This window comes from Crocuta crocuta, unplaced genomic scaffold (genome assembly GCF_008692635.1).
Source record: "Crocuta crocuta isolate KB4526 unplaced genomic scaffold, BGI_CrCroc_1.0 scaffold112, whole genome shotgun sequence".
Lineage (NCBI taxonomy): Eukaryota > Metazoa > Chordata > Mammalia > Carnivora > Hyaenidae > Crocuta > Crocuta crocuta.
The window spans coordinates 1218404-1240166 of record NW_027528818.1 but is presented as its reverse complement, the minus strand read 5'-3'; the positions used below and the strand labels follow the sequence as shown (position 1 = coordinate 1240166).

General features: G+C 36.1%; 1 protein-coding gene across 2 annotated transcripts in view; it reads right to left on the bottom strand.

The window, feature by feature from the left end:
* The window catches only part of OTUD4 (OTU deubiquitinase 4), a 42462-nt gene that overhangs the window by 20560 nt on the left and 139 nt on the right, over nt 1–21763 (bottom strand). The window contains exons 1-10 of one of the 2 annotated variants that reach the window (XM_077755924.1): nt 21658–21746; nt 16456–16539; nt 13901–13951; nt 8924–8970; nt 8183–8255; nt 6822–6903; nt 5098–5227; nt 2182–2239; nt 1768–1885; nt 1611–1675 (exon numbers count right to left, since the gene is read on the bottom strand). In XM_077755924.1, coding sequence (XP_077612050.1) covers nt 1611–1675; nt 1768–1885; nt 2182–2239; nt 5098–5227; nt 6822–6903; nt 8183–8255; nt 8924–8970; nt 13901–13951; nt 16456–16503 — 672 coding nt within the window. In that variant the 5' untranslated portion in view covers nt 16504–16539; nt 21658–21746. Of the gene's footprint in view, nt 1–1610; nt 1676–1767; nt 1886–2181; nt 2240–5097; nt 5228–6821; nt 6904–8182; nt 8256–8923; nt 8971–13900; nt 13952–16455; nt 16543–21657; nt 21747–21763 lie in introns of those variants that run through there. The other variant, XM_077755923.1, reaches the window with a different exon arrangement.

Here is a 21763-nt window from a genome sequence, read left to right as displayed (position 1 = left end):
ATACTAGATCAAAGTCCTAAAGCTGAGGTTTCATTACTCATTGAACTCGAAAGGACATTTTGCATTCTTCTCTTCAAGATATTAACAATAAAACAGATCTTTCTTAAGTTCATTTGCATCAAAAATCTAAACCACATCTTACATGCTTGAGTAAACAAAGGTCACCTGAGTCATAGCAAAAAAAATCTGTTTCCATAACAGATTTCAATTAAATTTTACCTGAGTGAAATAGTCTAGGAGATACAGAAACAAAATACTCTAAAAAAAAGCAAGTTATCTGCTTTACTATCTACTTTCTCAACGGCATGTATTTTACCAAAACCAACTGCAACCTCAAAGGAAATATGCATGATTTAAAATAATGAGTAACAGTTTTACTGATGCAGCATAAGATAAGCATTCTTCTCTGTTAAGGAGGAGTGAGAAGGGAGGGAGGAGTCCTAAGCCTTGAATTTACTCTTTTGTTTTTTTCCAAATCACTGTAACAAAAAATTCCACAATTCTGTTCTGTGAGTATATACCACATTTCTGACAATTCCGTAAGGAAGAACCTAAATGAATCATATCCTCTTCTTTCAAATACTGCAGAATCAGAACACTTTTAGAAGTTCTTAAGATAGACTGTCATTCATGCTGATATAATCCTGGTCAATTGGTTACTTTTTACAAACTACTTTACCACACAAGAAATGAGTGTTACCTCCACAAGTTAAGGAAAAATGTTTATCAACGGCTATTTTAAAGTAGTTTGCAAAAGGCAACACTTTTCAATGAAAACGATTTTTTAGGAACATTATCTTCTAATAGTATTTCTGTGTACATAGGTTTTTTTCTGTCTTGGAAATAGTTTTCTTCCACAAACAAAAAACAGAAAAGGAACCTTGGAAATTATCATTTCTCCAGCTTTGGCATTATTGACTCTAGGCTGGACAAGCATTTTTTGGGGGCCTGGGGAGAATGCCCTGTGCACTGTAGGATGTGTCGCAGTATCCCTGGCCTCTACCCAGTAGATGTCAGTAGCACCTCCCAGTTGTGACTACAAAAACCGCCTGCATACATTGTCAAATGTGGAGTGAGGACTGCAAAATCACTCTAAGTTGAAAACTGATCTAATCCACCTTTCCCCTTTTCCAAGCCGCTACTTAAATCCAAAGCAATAGTTTAAAAGTAAATGGCAAAACTCCATTAATATTCACTCTTCTCAGTCCAACATACAATCATGATGTATCTATCAAAATTTTCCAAGATCGCTTTCATTAAACTGACCTGTAATGTCAAGTTCACATCAATTTTGGTAATTTGTCAACTGTAATCAAACTATCTAAAAACTTAAAGTGCTATTGCTACTTCCTTCAAACAAGTAATATCAAAGACTGACATTGTTCTTAAAAATCATGTGAGGGGATGCCACAAAGATACATAAAACTTTGGTAATGTATTCTAATGGTTCAAAAAGCTAAATATTTACAACTATTAAAATGTGTGTGTGATAAAATATCTTCTAAAATCTCAAATTAACAACACATCAAACTTGAGCTGTTTTCTTAAATACTATTAGAATAAAATAAGATTTCAAGTAAAATCTTTTTTTCCTCTACATAATCACTTACTTGGCATTTATCTCCAACTTCATACTGTAGGCCAGCAGCAATGGAATAATCACGTTTTTGTTGAGCTGTAAATAGTATCAGTAGAATATCAAGTTGACTTAATTATTTTCAAGTGCCACAAAGCAAATTTATGGAAAAGACAGATTTTTTAACTCACCTTGCTTAGACTTCAGCCAAATTTCATATTCCACATTTCTATAGACTGCTGGATTGAGTGACTTAAGAACCTTTCTAGACAAAGGAAGGCTAGGAGAGTTCCCATTGTTTTTCGGGTGCTAAATAAACAAAGTCAGGAAGTCCAATCAACACAGAAAAGCTTTTAAAACATTTTTGAGATATGTATAATAATAAAATCAAATAAAGAAGCTAGCTTACAAAATTAGGAAGCCTTATTACACTGTGTTAACTAACTTCAATTTAAATTTAAAAAAATAAATTAGGAGGCCTCTAATATTTTTCTCACAGAGTCAGATGATCCTGACTCCACTGAAAATGTTAAAGAAAAAAAAAAATTAAGACTAAATTCATATGCTTATATGGAAGAACTAGTTAAAACCATTAGGAAAAATACCTGATCACTTGACAAAGCTTTAACTCCATTCACATCATTAGCAGTGGTAGTTTTACTCCTACAAAGAAAGAAATTTAACCTTAATTAAAAGTACAAAAATGTGTTTATGCAATTAACTTATCCTAACCTCATATAAAAATCTCCAGTTATATTCCAAAAAGTCAAAGCTATATTCCAATGAGCTCATAGAAGTCTTAGTATAAATGTGCATTTATACACATACATACACATGTGTGTGCGCAAGTAAGATATAAATCAAAAACTTTTATCAGTAATTTTTTTTAATATTTATTTTTCAGAGAGAGCGAGCGAGCATGTGAGCAAGCAGGGGAGGAGCAGAGAGAGAGGAAGACAGAATAGAATCTGAATCAGACTCTAGGCTCTGCATTGTCAGCACAGAGCCCGATGCGGGGCTTGAACCCACGAACCGTGAGATCATGCCATGAGGCTGAAGTCAGATGCTTAACCAACTAAGCCACCCAGGTGCCCCTCAGTAAGTCTTATTGTAAGGGTCAATCAAAAACACAGAAACAAAAAAACTATAAAATTATAAAATTCAGGTGGATAGAGAAATTGAGTTTATAAAACATTCAATGTAAAAACTGTCCTTTTAATATACACATGAGGCTCCATTAAACAAAATACTCCACAACAATCTAACGAGAGCAGGCACAAACTACATTTAGTAATCAGTATGTTAAATGCTGATAAGTGCTATCTATGGGGGGAGGGCAGGTAGCAAAAGTGATAGCATTATAACAAGCTCAAATAATAAAAATTAAATAAAATAAAAATAATTAAAAGTGACTTCTGAGATGCCTTTTTGAATGAAGAATTAAAGGTGATAAGACAGCAAATCATATGGCTAATTAGTATTCCATTGGCTAACTGTGTTCCAAGCAGTTCTAAAGAGACCAGCAAGTGGAAAGACCCTAAGGTGGCCAAGAGACTGGCAAAACTGGAATACAGTGATGGCAGGTCAAGTGGGAGACGAGACGAGAGATGACTTAGTTTTCTGTCTTACATTTCTACCTTAATAAATCAATCTCTAGTCTTCAGGACAATCTCCAAATGTATGCCCTCAGCAATATGTAAGAGATCCCAAGCATCTTCAGTCTACACTAAAAAAAAAAAAAAAAAAATCACCTACAATTTCCACCACTTCAGGACTGACCAATATGAATGTCAGAATACAGGCACAATAGTGACATCCTTGGTCTTTCCTCCTTAATACCAAACTATGTCAATCTATCATGCCACAATTATGTGGCATTCTTCTCTAATTGCAGCCTTGTCCTCAAGCCAGACATGACACAAATATAATGAAGCATTAATAATGCAACAAAAAGTTAATTTTAAAAAGTCTTCCATGTTCCAAGGGCTACACTAGCACAGTATAAAAACACTGTGCATTACAATAAGCACATCTTTTCTTGTAAACTCCAACATACTACCCTTAACTCCATACTTGATCTAATTCATCTGCCAGATGTCATCTCAGATCCAACTGTTGCTAAAACTACTAGCAGCAACCATAGGGCATGTGCTAAAGTCCCTCTGCACCAACCACTGGTAATAAGTTATCACGAGCTAGTCATTCTCTCTTCCAACTTCTTCTATGCTCAACAGCAAATCCTCATCAGACCGGTGCCAGGTTAAATGATGGAGAACTTTCATCTGTTCAAGTTAATTAGCCTATTCTAGAATTAAGTTTACGACAGCAGACACAGATTCTAAACTCATTTCTCTCTCACAAAGAAAAAAATGGTAGTCAATCAAGTTTTCCAATGAGAATCATTAAAACATAATCCAACAAATGCCCCAAATTTGAGATAAAAGGAGATGGATCTATACTAAGGGGCGCCTGGGTGGCTCAGTCAGTTAAGCATCTGACTCTTAATTTCGGCTCAGGCTATGCTTTCAGGGTTTGTGAGATCGAGCCCCGTGTCAGGCTCTACACTGACAGCATGGAGCCTGCTCAAGATTTTCTCTCCCTCTCTCTCTGCCCCTCCCTGCTCACACACATGCTCACTGTCTCTCTCTCTCAAAATAAACAACCAAAAAAAACAGATACATTTAAGTATTTAATGAAGAAATTACACACCCTAAGGCTTAATTTCACTTATTTCTCTAGTTTCACAGTATGTAACACCAAGCAGGATTTTTTTTTTAACATTTATTTTTGAGAGACAGAGAAAGAGCACGAGCAGGGGAGAGGTGGAGAGATGGAGACAAGAAGATCCAAAGCAGGCTCTGGGCGGTGAGCACAGAGCCCAACATGGGGCTCAAACTCATGAACCAGAAGATCATGACCTGAGCCAAAATCAAGAGTCAGCCACTTAACCAAGTGAGCCACTCAGGCACTCCCCCTACCTTTTTTGGCTCAGGTCATGACCTCATGGTTTGTGAATTCGAGCCCCACAACAGGCTCCACACTGACAGCACAGAGCCTGTTTGGGATTCTCTCTCTCCTATTCTTTGCCCCTCCCCCAACTGCTCACTCGCTCTCTCTCTCTCTCTCTCTCTCAAAATAAGTAAATTTTTTAAATACGTTAAAGAAAGTCAAGATATAAAAATGGCTATTTTGCATCACTGGATATGTAAACAGTTGACTAGTTAACCTTAAAATTTTGCATTACACACACTATAGGCAGGACTAAATCTATTCTACACATATACATCTAGATTATGTAGAAATGGAGCCTATCGACCAAAACCATCAACTTCAAAAACAGTCCTATACTAGAAATTAGATAAAATCAGTGGCAGGAAAAAACAAACTGGTAATGTAAGCTGCTGTATTTCAGGAATACCTTTCACAGTATCTATGTGAGGCAAATCCATGCAGAAACATTTACTGAATGGTTTCTTTATATCACATCATAAAGATATTTGACAACTTAAATTCATTCTTACTTGCAACTGTCATCCTCTGAATCTGATATTTCACTGTTTTCATCAGCTACTTCAGAGGTGTCTAGTCCCATCAAGATTTTACTAACATCAGTTTTAAACACCTTCTCATACAACAATTCATAAAGGAGAGCTGCAATTAATAAGAGAAATGTTATGCAACATTAACTAATTTTGTGTTTTAACACAAAATTGACAATGTCCATTGCCCAGGCTTCTAACTAGGTAGCTGTAACATTTTATGATCAATAACACAATTTAATCAGGAAGTTACCTAGATAGAGAGCAACTAGAATTTGTCTCTACTATAAATTAATTCAAAATCATTACATTATATATTGCCATTTTTAAAACTAACAACACAAAAGGATATCACAACTGTAAAGCAAATATGACAATAAAAGCTAAACATGCATACTGAGAAACTGCTACATTCCACGCATGTGTGAACCCTTTATATACGGTCATATTTAATCCCAGCACAGTCATGTAATATTATTCTAACTGTATACGTGAGGAAACTTGAAAATTAGAGATGTCAAACAACCTGCCCAACCTTAAGAGACAAAACATTTCAGAAGGGACTCAAAAAACAATAAAATGTATTGTCAGCAGCCAATGAAGCAAAGCAGCATATTCAGACAACTTTTTTGCTTTAACAAAAAAACCACCCTCCAGGAAACATGGAAATATTTATTACCAAATACTTGAAAACAGATTACACATGGCATTTAGGACTCTCATTTGGTTATATTGCAGTGATCTTTATAAGACTAAAAATTCATCAACAGGTGCCCACCCTTTAAATGAGTCCCCAAAGAGACCACCTTCTCACTCTCACAGATTACCTTTCTTCCACCGTTGATTATCATTCAAACCATAGGCACTGACAAGTATAGGTAAGGTAGACTCCAGGAGCTATCCTTCCCAAAGCTGAAATGTCCAAATTTTAACCAGCTGGCAGAGGAGCACACAGCCCAAGATACAAACAGGCTTATGCATCTCAAAAGAGATCCATCAATTTTAAAAACTGCACTACACATATCTTTACTGGTTACGACTAGCCTAAGAACAGAGGAAAGAGCCACTTCAAGCCCAGCATTGCTGCTCTGTGTGAGTGATGTGCACTTCATCAGCTAGATGATAAAGGAAATAAAGGTAAGGCAGAAAGAAACTACTAATGAGCCGATTCTCCACTGGGGACAGAGAGGGAATTTTATCCTCCTAGAAAATACCTGACAAAGACTAGAAAGATTTCTTTGCTGGTTGCAATGGGAAAGAGAACTGTCTACACAACATGTGCCAAAGATACTACTAAACATCCCACAATGCACACAACAGCTCCAACAGCATTATCTGGCCCAAAATGTCAATAGTGCCAAGGTTAAGAAACCCTGCTTGCTCTAGAGCCAAAAAGATCAAATGCTTGATTTGTTCATTTAGATTTTCAAGCTCTATACTAACAACTTCAAAAACACATACAAATACTTATTAATGAAGTGAATGACTGCAAGAAAAAAATAACTTCATATTTATAGGTCGAACTCAAGCTACTAGGTTCCATATTTTCGTTAAATTTTTATTACAATATTAACATTTTTGCTAACCTAAGATTGTTACTATATCTTTGTATACAACAAAACAGAGTATATTTTCCTTGACTTGTCTGCACTGACTATATAGCCTAGGAATAGAACTTTCCATAGAAACATAAAGGTGATACTTACATTGACACATTGCAGAGTTCTCTTTATACTTTATGGGATAGACAATATCATAATGATTGCCATTTGAAAAACACAGTAACACCTGAAAGGAAAAAATTAAAGACATATTTTAGCCCTTTACATATGACACATAGCAACTTTTATCTCCAATTTCTCTGACTTACTAGTAAATAATTTCCAATAGAAAATGATTATTTTAGCAGCAACCTTAAGCTCCCAGGTGGCCAACTATGGTACATCCAATGCTGAAATGTTACACAGCCATTAAATTAAAAAGATCTTAATGACAGGTAAATAATTATCAGATCACAAAAAATACATTTCAACTATTTAAAAAGACCATTAAAAGACTGTAAGAAATATTAAATACTCCAAAACCCTATTAAACACTTACCTCTAAGAGGCACAATCAAGTTAAATTTTTCTGATGTTTTACCAGCTTTTTTTTTTTTTTTACTGTTCATTTATTTTTGAGAAAGCAAGCAAGCAAGAGTGGGGGAAGGGCAAACAACGAGGAAGAGAGAGGATCTGAAGCAGGCTCTTCACTGACAGCAGCGAGCCTGATGCAGGGCTCAAACTCACAAAGAGATCATGACCTGAGCCAAAGTCAGACACTTAACTGAGAGCCAGTCAGGCACCCTAACGCTTTACAGTTTTAAGCATTTTCTAAAGAGTCAACTACTTATGCAAGAAGAAATACACACTGATTTTGATTAGATTATATCATGTTCCAAAACTTGGATTGGAAAGGTCAAATCCAGAGCCAAGAAACTCCACAAAGTCCTTTTTAAAAAGGTAGCATTTTGCTCAATTCTCCTCCCCCTTACCACCATTAGCATGAGGACAAAACACTTTATATTGGCCTGGATGATTCCAAAACAAGTAATTAAAACACAGCTCTCTTAATGAATCAATTGAGGTTCTTTTCCTTTCTAGGCTCCCATAATTTTTTAGTTGTTTCCCGTTTGTGACTAGATAGTAACACATCAGCCAGTAAATTACTTTTTTAATGAGAAATAAACCACTATTATCCAAGTATTTCTGGATGCAATGGCAGAACCTACTTTCACAAGTTATTTTATTACTTAATGTTTATACTGATGCAAAAACAATCTAGTTAATCATATACACTACTATTGCAATGTTTTCTCCTCTACTGAAATGTTATGACAGGGTTCAACACAGTGATTTCTGGGGAAAATCAAACACAAAATATGATTCAAAGATGATTAACATTAACTTAAAAAATTATAACCTTCATACAAAAACATTTCAAGAAGTCACTTCAAAATTTTAGTTTACAAGGTGGCAAGTGTTTTTTTTTACTTAAATCCTTTAGGAACACTTAGAAAAATTCTTACCTTTTCAGGAAAATTATTTTCAGTTACTTGTGAAGGAGAAACATTTGGTTCCCGATAAATTATAAAATCTTTCCTGAAAATAAAATTTAGCAATTATTTCTGAGGGAATGTATTTCATGTTTTGAGATTTAATCATTCGTTCATTTATTCAAGAGCCTAAAAGTGCTGAGCACTGTTCCAGGCACTGGAGATGAAGCAGTAAAAAAAAGATAACAACAGAATAACTAAGCTGTAAGATACCTATATAAAAGTATCTTTTTTAAAAAATAAAACTTCAAATATAATTTGCATATGTTAACTTTAATTATATCTATAAAAGAAGTCTTCAATATTACAGCAATTGTGAAGACAAAATTGTATACAGAAATTTCAAATAGAAAAAAATAATGCATTCACCTGCTCCTCTATCAGACAAAAGCAGTAAAATAGTAACATGGTTTTTTTGCCTCTGTACTAGTGGCCATCTGATGCTACTGGCCCTGAGAAAGTAAGAAATCATTCCTGTATAAGGTTGATACATGAAATATTGTTTACAGGCCTGGAAAAATGTATTTCTTTCCAAAAATATTTTGAGTTAAAATTTCTAAACACTGACATAACTAATGTCAAAATCTAATTGAGACAATTTAAAAAACTTTAGAAAAGATGCTTCACAACCAAGGCATAAAACTGCTTTAGTATGGAATATACTAATTTCCCACTGACTTTATTTTTGTTTACTTATGTTACTACAGTGTTTACCTGTACATAAGAGAAAGGGCACTTATTTCCACTTGTCCAACCCATTCCTATATTGAAGAAAAAAAGTTGGCACTTAAGTGTCTCAAACGTTTTACAATACATATACCTCTATATAAAACCTTAATACGTACCTTTATACAATGTATCTAAGAAGCTAGAAAAGCTCATTAATATTAGTCTTGTGAATATTATGAAAGCATTTATATAAAAAAGATTTTCTCTCTTCACTCTGTATTAATGCTTTTGCCATGAGAATGGGTTTCTATAGTGCTTATGAAATTAGTAAAGACTTACTACACCAAGACTCACTTAAAAATAATGAGCTGAGCTATGGTAAGTGAACTTGGCAATGTTTATCTCAAAGAAATTTGAGATAAAGAAAACACTTTAAACACTGTTTTGAACTCAAACAAGGATAATCCTTCCCCAGAGATTTTTCATTTTAATAGTTCTTAAAAGTTGGCTCTGGTTTTCAAAATGAAATGGGTACCATATATTAAAACAGACTTCTTAAAATAGGTCTCTGCCTAACAATTATAGCTTCTCATAAACGGCTACAAGGGACACTCTCTGCGTAGAGATCGCTCACTCAGACCAGTTTGCTTAAGTCACAAACAAAAGCTACATCTACTTCATGTGAAAAGTGTTGCCATCACTTCTAAAAATGGAAAATTATTCTACTAGTGTCGACAAAATACTATCTCTCAAATAATGTACCATTTCACAAGGACATAAATCCTTGGCATAAATTCTGTTACAGTCTGGTTAAACAATGGCTATAATAATATTATGTCTTCTCTAACCAGAGTCAACTTTAAATTATTAAAACAAAACAAAACAAAAAAAAACTATGTTCTACCATTGTCTTCTACCTTAAGGCTATAATTTTATTTACTCAGCACTTCTTATGATGTTTAATATACTTCCTTATTGTGGGTGACACAGTAAAGCATTTCTGCAAAATTTGTTTTAACTAGTGAACCATGTCAAAAACATAAAAACATTAAAAACAAACTTTTGTTCCTAAGGACTCCATTAAGAAAATGAAATGGTAAGTTACAAATTGGAAGAAAATATTTGAAAGGTACATTTCCAATACAATATGCTGGATAACTTCTATCCAGTATAAAGAACTATAATTCAATAAAACCAGCAACATAACAAAAGATGGTCAAAATCTATGACATTTCACCAAGATAAATGGATGGCAAATAAGCACATGAAAAGGTGTTCAACACCAGAGAAATACGCAACCACTAGAACAGGTACAATTTCAAAGGCTGACAAGACTGATGTTCAAAGATGTAGAGCAGGTGGAATTTTCATATATTGCCAATGAGAAAGCAAAATGGCACAGCCACTGTGAAAAGGTTATGCAGTTTCTCATTAAGATAAGCCTACATTTACCATATGACCCAGCAATTCCATTCCTATGTGTTAATCCAAGAGAAAAGAAAATATATGTCCACACAAAGACTTCTATTATAAGCAAATGTTTTTAGCAGCTTTAATCATGAAACAGCCTAAAACTGGAAAGAACCCAAATATCCATCAACTGATAAATACATGGATGTGCAAATTGCAGTACTCCATATAACAAATGAGCACTCACCAATAAAAAGGAGCAAACTACTGATAGATCCAACAACACGGATGAGCGTCAAGGTGTTTCCATTATGCTAAGCAAAAGCAGCCAGATACAGAAACTACAGATACTACAAACTGTACCATTCCATTTATATAGTTTAGAAAAAGCAAAATTTACAAAACAGATCAGTGATTGACAAGAGCCAGAAGGTGGGAGAAAAGGGATTAAGTGCAAAAGGACATGGGGAACTTTGTGAAGTGATGGAAATGTCCCTTATGTATCTGTAATGGTGGATACACAACACCTGCGAAATCTCACCAAATTATACACTACTTAAAATAGGTGAATTTCACCATGTCAATTTTACCTCCATAAAACTGACAAAAATATATTCTTGGAAAAAATTTGAGGCATTTTTCAAAATGATTCATTTGTTTATTAAGCAAAAGCATAAAGATGTTTTCTCTGAGAACTAGATGAAATGTTAATAGTTTATCAACTATATTTTTATTTCATACCTATGTAATTATCAGGGAAAAAGAAAAAGCAAATGAAAACATAAATATTTGTTGCTAATAAAGAAGCAAAACAACTGTTGAGAAGGTACCTGTAAAACATCTCGGGAAGAAATTTAAGCAGAGGGGAGAACAAAGTGTCATAAAAATTAAAAAACTGGCCAGCCAACACCCTGAGAAAGAGGCTGAGCTCAAAACCACAGCAACTTCCCTCCTTCCTCTCATACAGACTCCCAGATCAGTCTCAGTTCAGTTCTTACTACCTCATTAACTCCCTTTATTCCCTCTCTTCATTCTCATCAGGTCCATTCTTTCTTAGAACCTCACAGCTTCACAGCCTAAATTGCTACACAAAGATTACCCTAACATTACACTGTGGGATTTTTCTTGAGTAAAAAGTTAATAAATGGTAGGGCACCTAGATGGCTCAGTCAGTAGAGCATGCAACTCCTGATTTCCAGGTCATGAGTTCAAGAGTCACAATGGGTGTAGAGCTCACTTTCGAAAAAAAAAAATAAAAAGAAAGAAAGAAAGAAAGAGCCTGGGTGGCTCAGTCAGTTAAGTGTCTGACTCTTGATTTTGGCTCAGGTCAAATCTCACAGTTCGTGAGATCGAGCCCCATAGCAGGCTCTGTGCTGTTAGCATCTCTCTTCTGTCTCTTTCCCTCTCCCCCTCATGCTCTCTTTTGCACTCGCTCTCTTTCTTGCTCTCTCAAAATAAATAAATGTTTAAAAAAATAGGAGGGAAAATAATAGTCCTTGTCATTTCCTATATTTTCTATAATTCAAGTATAAATGACCAGTAATAGGACTATAGAGATAACAAAATTCTGGTGTTTATCTTTCCTGTACATTACAAACAATGCAATATGGATTTAACATTCATTCAACACACACTAACTAATCATCAGTTTGGCACCCCAAATTAAAAGTAATGATGAAAAAAAATTCCAAAAGCAATAAAATATACAATCCTTTCCAAGAAGCTTTCAGGTAAATAGTATAAGAAATAAAACTTCAGGAAAATGGTATTTGTGTCCATTTGATTTCAATACTGAAATCACTGAATTAAAAATGAAGTTAGATCTATAGAAAAGGCCTTCAGAGAGTATTTGTCTCTAAAACTGGCGTAATGCTATACTTATTCCTTTTTTTGACACTTCAGTGTACTGTGCACATTTTTCCATATATTAAATTTTTTTAAAAAAAAATTCAATTGGTCCTCCCACCTCTCTGGTCTCATCCACCTCGAAACCATCTCTGCACAGTATTCTTCTATCCAGCCAGCCAGTCAACAAAGATGCCAGGCACTATTCTTGGTTCTCAGCAGTGAACAAACCATACTCACTTCCTGCCTCAAAAACTTGAAAGGTTTCCCAATACCAGATTCTCAGGTCCCAGGCACAGACTTTGATTCAGGTCTGGAATAGTGGCTAGGCAATCTGTATTTTTACAACCACCTCAGGTAATTCCAAATGCAGATGGTCTATGGCTGACACTCTTGAAAACTGCTAGCCTAAAGCAAAAGCTTCTAACTACTGAGCCTAGCAGTGAATGCTCTTCCGTGATCAGCCCCACAGATGGCCCTCTGACTTCTCACTACCTCCTAGCTTCATTTGCTCTACACAAACTGAACTGCTTTCTGAAATCCACCTTGCTTACAATCTTCCCTACCTAGAAATGCCCTTCACCCTAGGCATTTCTCATCCCGAAATCTCTTCACACTTCAAATGCCAACCCACTACTTCTTGCTTTGCCTACCTCAGTAAAAATAAAAACTTGAATGCCTATAGCATCATATCTGTAGCATTCTTTTTAATGCTTTATTTATTTTTGAAAGAGCGCACACACACATGGAAGCAGAGGAGGGGCAGAGAAAGAGGGGGACAGAGGATCTGAAGCAGACTCTGCACTGACAGCAGAGAAACTCAAGAACCGCCAGATCATGACCTGAGCCAAAGTCGGATGCTCAACCAACTGAGCCACCCAGGCACCCAGTCCGTATCCATACTTATGACACGTGCTTTCTCACTTGCATTAGATATTTTTCCCTTTTACAGGGAAACTCCAGAGAACAGCACCCAAACCCGTTACTTCTGCATTCCCAGGGTGCCTGCCAATTCCTGGCACTCAACAAGGACTCAAACTAGTGTCAGAGAATCAAATGGAGACACCAACTGTTAATCAAACACCCTGTCCTATATTATCCCTTTTCCTCCCTACATAAATCCTCTTCTTCTCTTCTTCCTTTGCTAATATCATTTTAATTAAACTCAACAGAGATTACCTTTGTAGAGGATAGAATATTCTACCGGGCATTCTATGTGGCATTTCATGATATTTGGATTTTTAAAAAGAAAATAGTTTTGTAAGCAAAAAAAAAAAAATTCTTTTAACTTCAACATGACTGAGAAAGTATGACAGCAGGACTTGGGGAAATGCCATCCTTTTAACAGTCTCTTCTTTCTTCTCAAGCTGATGATAGGAAATGGAACTACATAAAAGAACCTGTCTTCTCAGTGGCCTAAAGAAGCAACCAAATCTTGCACCCTGTCCATCATGCCCCTAATACCCGTACCAACACAGCATCCTGAAAATCATCACCGGTGTTATTGTAGGTCTTTTATACTACATTCAGATGCCATTATGACAAAGATAAAGATAGCATGACTCTGTCCTTAGTGAGGCAACATCCAGTATACAGCTCCAACTGGCTTCTAATTAAATGCTGCATAAAATGTGCAACTAAGAAATGTTTGTGAAAAAAAAGTACTCACTGTAACCCCTCCACACACCGTTAAGATATTTTAATAAATTTTGAATACATTACTTGAATATATTAAAAAAAGAAATATATTACAGAATCACTGCATACCTGTGGATTTTCCAAACGTTTTAAATACTCTTCAAATGACCCTTCTATAAACTGCAAAGAAAAAAAAAAAAAGGTCTGTTAGAAATATATCAAAACAAAAAACCTTTTCATTGTGAATTCTTGAGTTCTTGTGAATTCTTACATTCTTACATGAACTTTGGGTACATTAGTAATAGTAATACATGCATATATATACAGCCTAACTATTATTAAAATATGTAAAAATCATAAGTAAAGATCATAAACATACAAAAGAATTCAGAAAAGTATACATTATCAGAAAAGATCTCCTGGACAGAATACAGACAGGCACAGCCGCAATGTGCTGTGAAGAGGCAGTGAGAGCACTATGTTGGCAAGACCGGAGTGAAGCAGCCAGGAGGAAAAGGAAAACTCGGTGAGGACAAGAGACTGAGACAGGAACTCAACTGGACACCTGTTTAGAGAAGACCGTGAGCCCAGGAAGGACTTGCAGACTGAGGGAGAAGGCAATTCAAGGTCACTGCTGGTGACATTATGAACACAGAAACATACAAAGCAAGCACTAGGATTATTTTGGTAATGGCCAATGCAGAGAAGAGAATTAAACAAGGACGATATACTGGCTAAGAAATATTAGTTTACTAATACAGATATGAATACTGTCTCTTCGGTCAGACTAAAAACAGATGAGAATAACGCTAGATATTTTAGAGAACTAGATTTTTTATTTGCTTCATGCTTTAACATAAAAAGTTCACTCAAGCTGTGATGTTTTTTATTAGCTATCGCAGTAATTTGAGAAATCTCCAAAAGACATTCATCTGAAACACTAAATTCAATTTTATTTAAATTATAATCCCAGTTAATTTTGCAAAGTGATACACTTAGAAACATACACTCTCCAGTCTATAAAAATCTTTTAAACGCCTAGGATTTCTTTTTTTGAGACTGAGATTAATTATTTTATAGATCATATGCTGTCAAATGTCCCAAAAGTATCTTAAGCTTTAACACATACTTATAATAAAATAGCCACGTATCTTAAATATCCCACCATAATCAGAAGCTACTCTTCTGTATTAGGTAATTATTTATACTTCAGGGGAAAAAATAAACCCACACAACCCTTTAAAGTTGGAAGAGACCTGAGTGATATTCTGACACAATCCAATCTGCATCCAATCTGAGATTCTTCCTTCTAATCAGAAAATATCTATCTAGACTCAAGGTAAACACTGTCAGTAAACAAGGCACACAACCCCCACCCTCCTTCCCATGACAGACAGCCTTTTCCAATTTTGGTCAATAGAAATTGTTTGAAGATACTTATTCTAAAAGGAAAATTAAAACTTTCCTCATTGGAACTTCCACCTCTGATCATACCTCTTAAGACTGTAAAGGCTAAATAAATATATGCAAAGTGCTTAAACAATGCCTGGCACATAGGAAGTGACAACTACTTGTTGTCAACAGAGTTTTACGCTCTGGGACGAATAATAATGATAAATTCACTTGTAATTTCTGTAAAATACTTAAAGACTACTCCACTCTCCCCAACTCTCCCCCTTTTCTACCATACCCTAATACTCTTTATCTAGCCTCTACATCACCAGTTTTCTTTTTGTAAGACAAGTTCTCAACTCTCCTGATCAAGTGGATAACTCTCCTTCCTGGAATATATTACTGTTTTTCTTACAACACGGCACCCAGAATACACCCGGAATGTCACCAGTAGTTAACATTTTGCCTGAATACAGGAATACTAATCCAAAAGCAAATTAAGATATTAAAGAACACACACACACACAAATTAAGAGCTCTTTACCTATTAAGTTTTAAAATTGAGTTATTTACAAGGTGTCAATTTTTTTTTGGCAATCAAAGAGGAAAAATATTGAAAAGTCATCAGATGACATAATTCCAAGTCATAAAACCAAGAACTAGTAAATCCTATTAAGGCTTTCAATATGAAAACAGGCCACTGTGGCATCTTATTTCACAGCCTACTATATACTACTGAGAAAATTACAGTAAGTTGTTATATAACATTCTAGGAATTATTAATCATTATTTACATAATTACAGTGTTGTGATATGTGATTCATGATGAAACCTGAAAATTAAAAATCTATAAATGCCTTCTGATAAAAGCAAAGGCTCAGTATTAGCTAAGTTCAGCATATTTTTTATGCCCCAAGTCTGAAATTGTTTAAATTCATAGGGGGTTACCAATCACAGAAAACTATTAGTTTACCCTGACAAACAATTCCCTGACCATGACAAGGCTCACTCTTAATATGCAAGGATTCCGTCCAAGTCATCCTGCCATCTTCCACAGCTCAGTATCTTTATATAGCAGCTTTCTAAACAGCTAAATAATTGAAAATCACAAAACAGCCTAAAAATCACAATTAAATACAATTGGATTTAAATTGAATAAAGTAGTTTTTTAAGAGGTTATACTCATAACCTGCATTAAGAGCCAGCCAGTGAAAGTCCCATCAGATCATCTTTACAGGCTGAGCTGTAAATGCAATTCAAGACACCATTTCATGTTTAAAATGACAAATTACCGCTTCAAATTTCTCTCTGTTCTCTCGAAGATAGTGAATACAGGCCATTCTGACTTCCACATGGCGAGACTGAGAGTGCAATACCTGAAAAGAAAAAGCAACACGTTACAAAACATTTTGCTAAGCAAGGATTTAAGTTACAACCTAGCACTTTCTTTCACACCCAAAATAATCTCACAACTGAGAGAAATCAGTCTCTCTCTATTTGCCTTTCTGTAATTTCGAAATGTTTATTCATTCCCACCTCTTCCTCTAACAACAGATGACATGATCGACAGTTCTCCTGAAGTCATTCTGTAACTCACTTATTACCATTTCTCCTTTAGGTCACTTCTGTGAGGAAATCTTTGTAAACTTAAGATAATTTCCTTTCACCAACGCTCTTATACCTCTGCTCTTCATAAAGCATGACTAACAGAATCTCTGCAAAGTAGTGGTTAGCTTCACCCTATGCTTGCTGGAAAAGAGAATAGGCAACTTCAACAGGAATCCTCCTTAAGACTTAAAGCCTGCAAGAATTAGATTTCTCCTTTCCCAAAAATGGTGGGTTACTTGCCTTACCTACAAATTTACCCACTGTGGTTTCAGAAAAACTAAGGTACTCATTCTTAAATCCTTAGTTGTCAGGTTTACACAACTCTTGAAAAAACATCCAAGTGAGCAGCACGCAGGATGCAAACATGCTGCTCTGTGCTGTCATCCCAACAGCCTTAAAACCTGCTCTTAGTCTCAAAATATTTCATTTTTTTAAGTAGGCTCCACGTCCAACATGGGGCTTGAACTCAAGACCCCAAGACCAAGAGTCACGTGCTCTACCAACTGACCCAGTCAGGAGCCCCAGCCTAAACCAAAATCTTAAAGCACCAACTGAAATAAGCCATACTACAAGGATGATCCAAATTCTCTCATTTTGTGGCCTCTGTATTCTTCTGTTAAAACAATTAGTTCAACAAAAAGATAACTTACTGGCATTTTGTCTCTTACTAAAATGCTAAAGCTTTAGTTCAAAGCAAACAGTATTATCAAATGATTAGGAACTCTTCTGGCTAACCTCCAATACTTTAACTATCATGCTTAAAAGATTAGAATTATTTCCTATTAATGGATGTCTCAAATGAGGGTGTTCCTTGTACCCTGAAGGGTCAAGGTAGAAAACAAACAAAAACCTTGAAACATTTAAAATAACTACATACCGAAAATTAATTAATTAACCATACGTCAATAACATAAAGGAGCTTTAAGAGTTACAGATCCAGCCCCCACCTCAGGCTCTGCACTGACAGCAGAAAGTCTGCTTGGGATNTTATGGTCCATTCAGGAAACAACAGATGTTGGAGAGGATGCAGGCTTTTACACTGTTGGTGGGAAATGCAAATTGGTACAACCACTCTGGAGAACAGTATGGAGGTTCCTTAAAAAATTAAAAATAAAGCTACCCTATGACCCAGGTATTGCATCACACTGCACTACTAGGTATTATCCAAAAAATACAATAATGCTGATTCAAAGAGGCACATGCACCCCAATGTTTATAGCAGTACTATCAACAATAGCCAAATTATGGGAAGAGCCCAAATGTCCATGGAGTGATGAATGGATAAAGAAGATGTAGTGAGTACATAACACACACACACACACACACACAATGGAATGTTACTCAACAATCAAAAAGAATGAAATCTTGCCATATGCAACAAGGTGGATGGAGCTACAGTATATGTATTATGCTAAGCAAGATAAATCATAGAAAAATAAATACATGATTTCACTCATGTGGAATATAAGAAAACAGATAAATATAGGGGAAGGGAATAAAAAATAAGATAAAAGCAGAGAAGGAGGCAACCCACAAGAGACTCTTAAATACAGAGAACAAACTGAGGGTTGCTGGAGGGGTGTTGGGTGGGGGGATGGCTAAATGGGTAATGGGCATCAAGGAGGGCACTTCTTGGGATGAGCACTATATGTAAATGATGAATCACTAAATTCTACTCCTGAAAACATTATTACACTATATGTTAACTAACTTGGATTTAAATAAATGTTACAGGTCCAGAGGCGCCTGGATGGCCCAGTCGGTTAGGCGTCCGACTTCCGCTCAGGTCGTGATCTCACAGTTCATGGGTTCCAGCCCCACGTCAGGCTCTGTGCTGACAGCTAGCTCAGAGCCTGGAGCCTGTTTCAGATTCTGTATCTCCCTCTCTCTGATCCACCCCTGCTCACGCTGTCTGTCTGTCTCTCTCTCTCTCTCTCTCTCTCAGAAATAAATAAAACATTAAAATAAAAAAAGTTACAGGTCCAAATAAGTGATTCTCCCTCATGTTCAGGGTGAGCAGATAATTTAGGAAAGGAGAGGCTCTAGCTGCACATTTTACAAGTCTCTTTGATAACAGCCAAGGTTCATATATACTTACAAAACCGGAGGCACAACTGTCTGGACAGCTAGTTATATCTTTACATTAAGATACACTGAAGATGCACTAGCTGAGGTTAGCAATGAGTTTGTTTTCAGCATACTAGCTGGTTTTCAGCTTAACGGAGTGCACTGACATTGCTATCTTGGGAACTATTAAAAAGCATCCTTATATATTCAAAGCTTCCAACCCTGGAAAAAATGTCTATGTATAAAAATAACCACCACACAAAAATTTTTTTGCAAATTCAACAAATGACATTTAGCAAACATTTCTTCCACAGAAGCTATTTTAGACACTATTATGAATCAAGGTATTATTACTTTGAGTAAACCAGTGTCCTCTGATAGGGCTTCCTGCCATTAGCCAAATGAAGATCGTCTTAAAGCCATTTACCTAGCAACAGGTGGCAGACATAACTGGATAAAACTCATATTCCATCAAAGACAATGGCAAACAAATCTGTTTTTTCCCCTCTTTTAAAAAAGATTTTATTACCACATGAAATCTGAACCTGTCACTCAGAAACAAAATTCTCAGCAACTTCCATCAGGTGTAGGGTGCTAGAGACTTACAAAGTCAAGCACTGCAAGAGAAGCAAGGTTAAATGACAACTATTTAAAAAGTATTAACTGTGCAAGTTCAAGGACACTCAGGAAGAATGCAAATATTAAAACAAACATCTCAACTTATTAAACACACATACCAAAAACAAAAAAAACAAAACAAAACAAAAAAACTAGAAAATAGGAGACTTTCCAATCTTCACTTGGGACAAGACAGTGATAAACACTGGGAAAGGCCGAGACATACTGCTTAGCAAATCCTCTAAGAGCGCCCTATTTTTAGCTCCATGGCCACAGAGCTGATTCAGGTCAGGCCTCCTGCAGGCCCAAGTCCAGAAGTGTAAAAAGGGAAAGACCTATCTAAATCAGGTAATTTGGAGGGAAAGACTACTCCTAATTGAAGTCTCTCCCCCACCCTATCCCCCAAAGACTGCCAATTAGATTACTTACTCTGGCTCCTTCTTAGAAATGAGAAATTATTTTGATATTATTAGGAAAACTTAGCAAAAAAGTAAATCTTCTGTACATATTTTTAAAAAACACACCCTTTAAGCCTGACTTTGGTGTTACTTCCCTTCCCACCCCAACACACACACTTTGCCTTTAGCCATGAAGGCTACACCCTTAATCCACATGTACTGAAAAAATGAGCGTCCCTCAAAATTCATGGTATTAAGCTTTCTAAGCTCATAATACTAAAAATCACAGTCACATAATCAAAGCGGGTAGTATTTCCTTATGTCTAATTTAAATCCTATTACAAGATTCAATAAAATGTGTTCTATGATGTGAGCAATGAGTTCTGGACACTAGCTTTTGACCCTTTCTACTTAAAAAGAGATCTCACGTCAGTAAGAGGTTTCTGTATAACCATGTTTGCCAATTATGGCATACAATATTGAAATTAGATACAGTTTTCTACTTCAATATAAACTAGGATCTCGATAATCCAAATCCAAACAAGCACCATACTTCCCTTATTTCTTTCCTCTTTCCTTTCTACCTCGTTCCTTACCAAACTCGTGTTAGAGCTAACACTATGTATAAATAAGGGCTGAATTCACTTCCACCCCTTTCCTCTGCTTCCGGAGGTGCTGAGGAGTCCAGGGAGGCTGAGGAGGAAGAAGGAGGAAGGCAGATGGAGATTCAGAAAATTCACAAATGGGACAGACTGTTTATCTACTAATAGTTAAGACTGGGGTGGGAGTGTGTGATCACATCCCACAACACTGAAACATCCTAAATTTCTAAAAATGAGAAAAATCTAATGAACTGAAAAAGACAGAGCTGGATTTGGGGAGTTGTACACAGAATGTCTGAATGGCAATGCCTTACAAAGCTTATGTCGTTAATCAATTTGTTAGAAAAAAAGATTTTATGATACAGATGTCAAAACAGGGGCCTCTGGAAAATAGCTGGCCCTCAGAAGTTGAAAAAAAATGAGAATAGTCTACAGATGTTAAGTAAAACACTCATAAACAGAAATTTTGGAAAACTATTTAGCACCCAAAAAAGGTGAGAAAAACAGAAACATAAAAACTCCACAGGAAAGGGGGGGGAGGAAAAGATCCTAAGCTGAGGTAAAGCAAACTGTGAAAGGTATGAAATACACACCAGGGCAGTACTGTGAAACTTTTGTCCAACTATCTCAGCAGCTATTTTTCAATATAGGATGGGTTTTGGGGATTGCATACCAACTACTACACTGTTACGTAACACGGAAAAAGCCCTCTTATAAAAGAAAAAAATTCTTCCTGTTACAAAGTGATTTTGACCATTAGCAGGGGAAGACTGGGTCAAGAGCCTTAGAGCACACCCAACACCAAAACAGACTTTTAAGAAGAAAATTATTTTTAGTAAACCCCGCAGAGTCTAACAAAGGGTGGAATCTACTCCAAGACAATTGTTTTAAAACAAGTCTATATTTTTAAAAGGCTGACTTTCCCAAGCTGCCCATTTTTCCGCTCTTAATTCAAGCGGACATCGACGACCTAGACTCCCCCACATTCCAAAGTCCGGTAGAGAAAAAACAATGCTCTGCGAGTAATGCCTGGTGCACCACCTCCTCTCGTAAACACCGGTTTACTGGTGTGAACGCTGTGCTCGTAAAGCCGAGAGAAGGCGAATGCGGAACAGAATGGAAAAATATCATTTCGCCAAGTCCCCGGCAATCAATCAACCGAACGAGGTGCTCAACAGGCCTCACAGATTGTCCTCATTACCTCTACACCAAGAGGGACGACACCCAGTTTTAATTTACGGGTTTTTAAGTTTCGATTTACAGCTTCCAGACCCAAGGTTGCGTCCCATTCCGGCGTTACAATGGAC